The 10558-nt window shown below is 45.0% G+C and overlaps 1 protein-coding gene across 1 annotated transcript; it reads left to right on the top strand.

Moving 5' to 3' along the window:
- The first annotated feature begins 4194 nt into the window (after positions 1-4194).
- On the top strand, positions 4195-5916 carry LOC133908289 (phospholipase A1 EG1, chloroplastic/mitochondrial-like). The gene has a single exon (XM_062350282.1). It carries the CDS (start codon positions 4195-4197, stop codon positions 5530-5532), a length of 1338 nt encoding a protein of 445 aa, XP_062206266.1. The 3' UTR covers positions 5533-5916.
- The last annotated feature ends 4642 nt before the right edge of the window (positions 5917-10558 follow it).

Below are 10558 nucleotides of genomic sequence, written 5' to 3' on the forward strand. Positions count from 1 at the left end.
TTTTATATCTTTAAAGTTTAATTTATTTTTTATATTAAAATATATTAATATAAGTATAAAATATCATTAAATATAGATTCTGAAGATACAAACTATAGAATTTCAGTAATAATGGTACTCCTATAAAACATAGGTAAATTATATATTTTTTTAGATTTTTTTTGCCGTTGAAGAAACTACTGAATTATGCTCATGTGTAGCCTAATAGTGTGCACCTAACAGTTTTATAGAAGTACCATACCACAGGCCACACCTGTACATCACTTCCTCTCCTTCCACGCACACAAGGAAAAATAAAAAGAACAAAGCCGCCACTGCTGCTCTGGTGGAGCTCGCCTCCGTCGATGGGAGCTACGGCTGGTCTAGGGAAACAGCAAAATGGGTTGGGGAGCAAGAGAGGCGGCGAGATCCGGTGCCAGATCCGGTCAAGCACTGCACGAGGGTCGGCCAGCGGACGTTCCAGGCATGGCGGCGGTGCCGGACAGCCGGAGCTCTTCACGAATGCTTCTTCTGCTCTGCAGATTGACTCTGAGGAGCAGGAGGAATGGAGATGGGAGAGATCGAAGAGAAGGGGAAAGGCAGAGAGCTAGAGAGCTAGCGATCTGTTTGGACTTTGGAGATTGTGAGAACGCAGTCGCCATCGGATCGTACAAAATCGCATCTGTGTCGCGATTCTAACGATCCTGAGCCGTATCGCGATCCTGGTCCAACTCACCAAAAGATGATCCTCAGTGAGTTCATGACTTTGACTGATTGAGTACTGGTAGCTAAGTTATCTGCTGTCTCTGGTCATAAATACATCGTCGTTTTTATTTTTCACAAATTTTGATGTACAATTTTAATCATTATTTGTTATTAAAATATAATTATAATACCTAATAAAAATATAATATCATGAAAGTATTTTTAAGATAAATCTACATGTGTAATTTTTATATTTTTAAACTAATATTTTAAAAGCTATTGACAGTCAAATGTTTAAAAGTTTGACAAGATCTTGATCAAAATTGACAAGTATTTATGATTGGATAGAATATTATATTATTATTTGAGGGGTTAAAAGAAGTCGCTATATTCGTTTTTAATGTTATAAAATTGCCACATTAATCAGAAAAAAAGATTTAGACCACTTATGTTTATGAACATCTAACGGTATAGATTAAAACAAAGAGTTCATTTCAAATACAATTAATAAATAATTAAATTCGGAATTAAAAATTATAAAAAAATAGCAGTTTGATTTCCATATGATTCGGTAAAAAAAATAAACAAAGAGTCTAAATAAAATAAATTAATAATAAAAAGAGACTAAATTTTAATTAAAAAGTATCATAATAAAATATTATAGTTAGATTAAACATGCTATTAACGTGTGTCATGTTGCTAGTTTTTAGCGAAAATGATGGGAGACTTTTTTATACAAGTAGTTGAGATTTCGTGCAGTTAAGCTAGAATAGATTTTGTTACTGTGGAGTACTATTCAGAAGCTGACGGGTACCGGTCATTTGGCTGAATACATAGACTGACGCGTTTACACTGTAAGCATAAGCTACGTCAATCTGTCTGCCTGCGTCCTACTAACCCAATGGGGGGCATTCTGCCACTTACCCAGTAAATCCAGCAGTTTTCAGAAAGTTCCTGACTGCCTCTCCACAACGGATGGCAATTTAGTCCTATTACCTATTTATCCGTGGATAAATATCTAAATAGGATAAGGTATAAGTAGCATTTGATATTTATAGGCTGTTCATGGGAAAAAATACTACTGACGAGTAAACGGGTATGAGTATTGGTAAGACTTATTTATACCCACAAAATTCGTTTACTCGGAAAATAAGTCTGACAGCTGGATCAACTTAATCCTCAACTGCACATTAAGCTAAGCTGAATTAATAGTGGCATGTGAGATGGGTATAAGATGATAGAAATGGTTTATCAGTCATTAGTTCAGCACACACTCTGACTGCACTTATAATTTTTTTCATACAATTTATAAGGTGTTTCTGAAGTAAATGTTGAACTGAGTGCAAACCATAAGTCCTTATTGCATGCATTAGTGATTTCTTTATTTGATCATAGAAGCAAATAGGACATTGTTAATTTGTCTTTTATGAATTGAGGAAAATTTTCTTTAAATATTGTCAGACTAGTATGGTTTACTAGCGGGTAAACAGATATATTCATAGATAACGGGTACCCGTAGGTAATAGGTTTGGGAGCTTCTCTTCTCCTACTGTCTTTAGTATACCAACAGACGAATAAAAAACTGACAGATACAGATATAAGTGAGTACTATCCATACTTATGGCACCCGATAGCCATCCCTACTCTCCACAAAACACCGTCTGCTCATTGTACATCTATGGTAATCGTACCTCACGTCAGTTTATAATTCTCAAGATCTGACTTTCGTATGTGAAAACGGTTAGCTCTTATTGTAGTAGTACTCTTTTCCCTTGTAGAAAGGGGATATCTTGTGCATTCTAGGCAAAATGAAATCAATGTAGTAGAGGAGACAAAAACACCAGCTAAATCTGCTGCTCAAGTGGTACTCTAGATCCTACTTTCTTGCTACAGTACCAGCGGTAATTTCCAACTTTCTCCCCGCTCCGGTAGAATCCGGCCCCTCTCCACCTTCTCCGACTATCTGCCAACGATCTGACAGGTGAGGGATCCATACATGTACAGCTATGAGTAGATCTATAGTTTTTTTGGTTCTATGGACCTTTCTCCCCTCCCTGTGCCACCCATCGCTGCTGTTGCCGGTGATTTGTTCGTTGTTGGCCGCCGGAGTTTGTAAGAATTGTCTCATCTGCTCTTCTTTAAGGGTGTAGGCAATATGTCTTTTGATTCCGCTATCGGAATTCTCCCTGGCGTACGTGGTCCCCCCCTCCTCTCTCTTTGTCTGCTCTGGATCTTCGGATTTCATCGTACCCAGTTTCAAGGTTTAGTTAAGGTTGTTATTGCTATTGTCAACAGCATCTGTAAAGCTCAGTGGTTTGCTTCTATGTTAGGTAGATCATTGGTGTTTATTACTGTTGCTAATCCCGAGCGAGCATTTACAGCCTTCGCTCTTTATGAGCATTGGAGGCCTCTTTGCTCTCATGGATTGGATCAGTCGTCGCCGCCTGTAAAAGGGTTTCTCAAGTCTGCTAGAGAAGTAGCTCCCGCGACATCCTAGGCGGTTCCGGCGAACCTATACGGGAATCGCTTTTGCTTTCTTTTCCTCACTATGCAGCGTCAGCTTGGTCTTCTTTCTCACTGTTGGTGTCGTACGTTGAGGATAAATGAGGACTTTGTTGTAATTTGTATTTTCTTTTATCTCCTTTTCAATAGTTATAAGGTCCGGATTATAATTTGCAGCTTTGTAATTGACCCTTTTGTAAACTGCAATTTCCTGTACGGTGGATCCTAGACTAATCCAGAGCTATAGCCCGTAAAGGCATATTTCCATAAAAAAAAAAAACCCCTGCTGCTCTGCTCGGCTCTGTTCCGCTCTGCTCGCACTTGAGGAGGGCAGGATCCAACAATTCTGAGATTCCATCCCCCCTGGTCTGTAGACTCTGGTCATGACCTCTGACTGCAGCCAACCTCCGGAATCATCAGCTCCTGGACCAACCCCAACCAAACCCAAAGGATAAAGAAACATCTCAGAAATTCAGAATCATCAGGCCGTGCGTGCAGTTCGTCTCCCAGTCAATCACTTGCCAAACCAAGCATGCAGCCCTGCCTTTTCCCAGCCTTTTTCATTCCAAATGAAAAACATCATCCCATCACTTTATTTTTTGTCTCTCCAGCAGTCGATAACTCTGCCTGATCGCAATTTGTCATTTGTTTTGCATATCCATTCGCAATTATGCCAGGCAACTTGGCGAGGGCAGGTCGCGGTGCTGCCTCCTCCCAACAAGTCATTGCCAAAAGCGCGCGGCCGCAGGCTTCCGTCCCGCCCCGCAGTCCCCAGCGCGGCTTCGACTCCACTGTAGCAGCGACACTGTGCGTGGGATGGATGGAAGGATTGAGACATGCGTGCAAGCCACCCCAAGTGAAATTCGCGCGCTCTTTATAAGCCTCCCCTGCGCGCCTCCATGCAACACTCTTCCATCTTTCTCCTTGCGCCATCTATGGTCTTCGCGTTCCCACCGCCTCACCGCGCGTAGCTAGCTCATGGCCTTGGCAGCCACCAAAGCAGCAGCAATGGCAGCGATCTATCCGCAATGCGGGGTTGCGACGACCCCGCGCGCGTCCCGCTACCGCGTGCGCTGCGCGGCAGCCGCGGCAAGTGGAAGTGCCTCCGCGGTGACGGTGGCGGCGGCGTGCGTGCCGGTTGAGGGTGCGGGAGTGACGAGGCGCGGGGCCCGGAGGACGGGGTCGTCAACCGTGGCGGGCATGTGGAGGCAGGTTCAGGGGTGCGACGATTGGGAGGGGCTGCTGAAGCCGGTGGTGCACCCTGTGCTGCGGAGCGAGGTGGCACGGTACGGCGAGCTGGTGAACGCCTGCTACAAGGCGTTCGACCTCGACCCGGCGTCGCGGCGGTACCTTAACTGCAAGTACGGCAAGGAGCGGATGCTGGAGGAGGTGGGCATGGCCGGCGCGGGGTACGAGGTCACGAGGTACATCTACGCGGCGCCGGACGTCACCGTGCCGACCATGGAACCGTCCACCAGCGGGCGGGGACGGTGGATCGGCTACGTCGCCGTGTCAACCGACGAGATGACCCGGCGCCTGGGCAGGCGCGACGTGCTCGTCTCGTTCCGCGGCACCGTCACGCCCGCCGAGTGGATGGCCAACCTCATGAGCTCGCTCGAGCCGGCGCGCCTCGACCCCTGCGACCCGCGCCAGGACGTCAAGGTCGAGTCGGGCTTCCTCAGCCTCTACACCTCCGCCGACAAGACGTGCCGCTTCGGCGGCGCGGGTAGCTGCCGGGAGCAGCTCCTCCGCGAGGTGTCCCGCCTCCTCGAGTCGTGCTCCAAGGACCACCCCGGCGAGGACGTCAGCGTGACCCTGGCCGGCCACAGCATGGGCAGCGCACTCGCTCTGCTCTTCGCGTACGACCTCGCCGAGCTCGGCCTCAACCGCGGCTCCCTGGTAACCGTGTTCTCATTCGGCGGGCCGAGGGTCGGGAACGCCGCGTTCAAGGCCCGGTGCGACGAGCTCGGCGTGAAGGCACTGCGAGTGGCCAACGTCCACGACCCGATCACCAAGCTCCCGGGCATCTTCCTCAACGAGGCCACCACGGGGGTGCTCCGCCCGTGGCGCGCGTCCTGCTACACCCACGTCGGCGTGGAGCTCGCCCTGGACTTCATCAAGGTCAGCGACCTGGCGAGCGTGCACGACCTCGGCACGTACGTCGCATTGCTCAAGAACGGCAACAAGACGCCGCAGCCGTCTGCATCCAGACCAGAGCAGCTGCACGACGGCGGCGTGCTCGCCAAGGTGATGGAGTTCGTGGGGCGGCAGCGCGCCGGCGCGGTGCCGTGGCAGGACGCGGCTCTGCAGATGGGCGGCTTGGTGCAGACCCTCGGACTAATCTGATCGAATCAACCAGCGGCCACTGATCCTCTTGGACAATTTTTTTTGGAGGATTTAAGGTCGTTTTTTTCATTAATTTCTTCTGCACAGATCGATTAGCTAAACTTGATCATCATAGGAGGCAGATCACAAAAGAATTCTTTGTCATTTCGTTCCGTTCGGACAGAGACAGTGTACAGCTAGTGACCGACCATGTAACGAAAGCAATGCTCGAAACAGAGCAGGCAAACACACGACAGAGCTTACCCCGATTTGTTGGATTGCTACTCGTCCGTCTCAACTGCCGGCGGCTGCTGATGGGATTGAATTGCACGGCTCGATTTGGTTCGTCGGATGACATGTCGCAAGTGCGTCACCGTATATTTTGTTGCTTGGGAACATTGGACTCCGACGATCCGGCACGGCTCACAAAATTGTTCGTCTATTTGCTTTCTTTTCCAGGAAAAAGGACCCCTGCCTACAACAAAAATACTTTAAATGCCAGTATTACATTAGTATTTCATATGAAAAAAGGGTAGTATACTAGTGCAGCTGTATTTCATCAAATTAAAAGAAATTCTGATAACGATGTCATGGCCAAGATAACGGGGAACCAACCAAGAAGCTGTGCTTTGATTTCAGGATTGGGACATGCTTAGCAGCAATCGTTACCGATCCTTTCCAAGTAATTCTCCAGGTTAAGTTGGTACTTATTCTTCGCCTCTCATTAAGTTGCGTATTCCGTCATCACATATTCCTACCGATCAAATCCCGGAGTTCCCAGTCGCTTCCCACTAGGATTTTGTTCGTCCTACTTCTCCAAGCTGCTCGGTTTTTTATTAGATTTCTATCGTTTCTTTATATGTGTTTGTTGGCAATAAGATCTTAAGAAATGCTGCTGATGAGCCGCCATGAGCATACCAAAATATACCCGAATTATAACTGGGATCTCACGGCTTGTATGGTCAATCGCTCGATCTTCCCCTCACCATACATGCGGCCGTTGTTTTTCTTTCGTTTTCCCACTTCATTTTTTAATAATGGAAAAGAGTTTAAAACCTCTGCATCATAACAATACACCTAGTCTAGTTCATTATTACATCATTGCAGCGTCACGTTGGAATGTAAAAAGAATAAACATAACAAGCTACATTATATTTGAAATGTCATCCACCACATAGGCTATTATCAAATCGCCATCTATTCCTGACGAATATTTTCATAGCCACAACCTTCATGGTATGTTTTTCGCAACTCTTCCCTCTCTTCCAATTTTTGCAACAGAGTTAAATGTCTTAGCTAGTATGTGCCCTTAAATAATATCTGCAAAAAATATATAATTGTTCTTTTATAAAAAATAATATCATTACGATATAGTCATATAACATAACATAAAGCAGCTACGCTAACAAATATTTTCCTTTTATGCTCATGCCCTACTCCCATTTGTTAATCACCCATCACATGATTAATACTTATAGGTGTACTTATACCAAGGACAATTTTGATAATGGGCCAAACCGATCCAGCGAAGTGACAATTAAAGAATAGGTGTTTTCCCACTTCATCGGAGGATATCTGTCCTACACCAACACGCCTCAAGTCCAATCTGCAAATAATACTACTTAAAACATGATAGCTCTAGTTCATCTACTAATTTAATAGCTTGTGCGATTACTTATATAACAAGGTGTGGTTATGTAATGTATATGCTTTTAAATTATGTTCCCACTTTGGTGGTTTCTATGGGCTGATGTTGATGCAAGTCGAATTTGATATCCATCAAGTTAAACCTTCTTTCGAGGTGGAAGTTGAATTTTTGTGAAGAGTGTTATACCTTCTTTAGACGCTTGTGGTGTGCGCTTCTGAGATGCAAGTTGAATTTGGAGAGTATTGGTCTCCTCTAGTCCCTACAAAATTCCTTTGGAATGACTCAATACATAGGAATCTCGAAGAATCCCTTCTAAGAAATTTCAGTATAAGGTTAGGCCTCATGCAAATTTTCCTTTGTATCTTGCTCTGAAGAATACATATGCCTTTGCTGCTATAGGATTAAAATAAGAAACCTGTAGAAACTCCACTAGTACTAATAGTTTGCTAGAACCTGGAATGGAAAGCCCTGGGGCACACCCTCGGCGCGTCGTTAGCTAAGATGAAACATGGAAAAGGGTGGAACCACGAGAGGAGAGTGATGTTAGATAGCATAAGATAGTTTAGTTCTTCAGGTCGTTGTATAATACGTAAAATTCGAAGTGAGCTTGAAGTAGTAACGCTATATGGGATAGCCCTATAGATGGGTTATGAAGTTTCGGACGATGAGGGAAGACGGAGCAAATATGTTAATGCACTGGAGAGTAGTAGAGAAAACCTATATGTAATGACATAATTATAAAGAATATGATAGCCTGATTGTTCTTGTTCAAAATTTCCATCAGTATGGCTGGATGTTTTGATATTCATTAGTGTCATATCAGCGCGTTCACTTTTCATATGACCGATCCTCCTGCTTCCTTTACAGTGCCGAGAAGTATCTCACAATGGTTGCCTGGTTTCCATTGTTTAGTGCACAATGCAACCCATCTTCTCCTTTACACACCCAGAATGAAAACAACACATAATTGTCCAGGGCCATGTATCTGCTGACTGCTATACACCCAAGATGTTTTCCAAAATAACTTCTCGCAAAATCTATCATATCTTCAATCATATTGTTCTTTAAACGTAGAAAATCAATTAGCACAGTAAAAAATCAATCAAACATGCCACGGTTGACATATATGATCATGAAATTAGGGTACTTTTTCTAAGATAGGAGTTCTATTTCATCAACCAAATGAAAGCATCTTGGTCTCTACATCTTTCGATGTATATAACCGATAATTATTACAAACATATTGGCTATGATGTGAATAACCATCTACCATATAGCCATCACACACTCCTACAAAGAGATTTAAACGAACAAGTATTCATCATTAAAGACACAATCTATTATTAGAATGTAACCCATGCATGGCGAAGATCTTCATTATAGTCGTCTCCAACACACGGCATGCGGTGCACATTTTTATCCTACCTTCCTCATTTTGCAACAATATCCAAAATCCCTTCCAATGCTTAGCCTGAAGACAACCTCTATAGAAGAATGAATTTTTTAATCAAAAATCACATCATTTTGGCTCAGCCAAATTCCCAACAAATAGCACTAGCTCCCACCATAAATTGTTTTTTCAATCTTGTTCCTATTCCTCTAAGCCATGTTCCAAACATACTAGGAATATTACGAGGAAGATGCACACCGAAAGCTATCTCTAGCATTCTCCAAATAAACTTAGCAAGATTGCAGTCAAAGAATAAATATTGAATTGTTTCGTTCTCATTAAAAAACAATATTTTTCATTGTCATGCTGTCGGTGATATGGGAACCGGGGTTCCTGAGTCCCGAGGCCAGGACAACATAGTGCCACGTGGCGCCATCCCTCGGGGACCATCTCCCCGAGGGCCCGAGAAAAGCCAAATCCGGGAGGGGGTGCTCGGGGCCAAGAACAGTTGGTCCCCGAGTACCCATAGTTCCCCGAGGACCCGAGAAGAGCCAAGTCCGGGAGGGGATGCTCAGGGCCAAGAATAGTTGGTCCCCGAGTACCCAGAGTTCCTCGAGAACCCGAGAAGAGCCAGGCCCGGGAGGGGGTGCTCGGGGCCAAGAACAGTTGGTCTCCGAGTACCCAGGGTTCCTCGAGGACATAAGAAACCCCTTACCGGTAGACCCCGTAAGGGCTCCACAGTGAGGTGTCAATCGGTGGGAAGCCCCATGCTGCATTTAAGGGGGAGCGTAGCCGGTCACATCCAACCACTCCCCTCACGTCTGTTGTACTGAGTACGTCAGTCCCTGCCACCGCCTGGCAGGAAGGCGTGAAGACAATTAATGCGACGGGTCCCATTGCACGTCACCCCGCGGGGCCCATAAAGGAAGACGGCTTGAAGATATCGTCGATGGGCTCGAGGCGTATCGCCTATCTCCCTGCCGCATCAGATCGTGTCAGAATTACTCTGACTGGATGGGCATGCGGGGATATTCAGTGGCTGGCCGGTGGGCCCCCTCTGCGCCCGCTAAAGTTGGGGCGTAAAGACCGACGGGACTGACCGAAGGGTGCATTTTCAACCCCTGTAACATCAAACTGTAGACCCATAATTGTTGCTTTCTATTTATAGCTTACGGAAACTTGTGCCCCCGATCTGGGCACGCCAAGCCTCCCCCCGATAGGATAAAAGGGGGGAGCACTTCGTAGAAGGAGAGGCTAAGAGAAGTGAGAAGCTACTTGAAGACCGAAGCTCAAGACTTGATAGATAGACAAAAAAAACCTTGTAACATAGAGATCCAGAGAAAGGTATTCCAAGAGCATTAATAGCACATCAGACACACAGGAGTAGGGTATTACGCCTCCGTACGGCCCGAACCTGTCTAAATCCCTTGTGCATTTACTCCTACTAGCTGACGATCATTCGTCCCGCCTAGATTCCATACATTCGCATTAACGCCACGTACGAGGTAGATCCAGAATCAACCCCCGGCCGAATCTCAATGGGGGTCCCTCAGGATTCCTGCTTGCGGTGTTCATCCACCGACACATGCCAATTTCTTTTAGTAAGATTATATTTTGTAAGGACTACACCTTTGTATAGAAACCAAAAAAAAATATTGACTTTTAGAAGGATTTTTAATTTCCACATATATCTGTTATAGTCTACAATGTTCTCATTTATAACAGCCATATACATCAATTGGACTGAAAATTGCCCATTCTCCTTTAATGACCACCTGAAAATGTCCGAGTTTTCGTCAAGCTGAACATGATCAATTTTGCCACTAAATTATGCAAGGCTATTAATTTGTTTCCAACTAATGCACATCTAAAAGAGACATTTAGGGGATCTGAGTTTAACATTTCCAATGTAGTGGCATGTTTTCTATAAACTATATTATATAATACTGTAATTTGCTCACTTAGTGTACTTGAACCAAGCCATTTATCTTTCCAGAATCTAATTTGTG

Source organism: Phragmites australis, chromosome 2 (assembly GCF_958298935.1).
Source record: "Phragmites australis chromosome 2, lpPhrAust1.1, whole genome shotgun sequence".
In the NCBI taxonomy this organism is placed as follows: domain Eukaryota; kingdom Viridiplantae; phylum Streptophyta; class Magnoliopsida; order Poales; family Poaceae; genus Phragmites; species Phragmites australis.

Excerpts from the sequence above, each read along its gene's own strand:
- LOC133908289 (XM_062350282.1), top strand. The coding sequence starts at position 4,195 with ATGGCAGCGATCTATCCGCAATGCGGGGTTGCGACGACCCCGCGCGCG.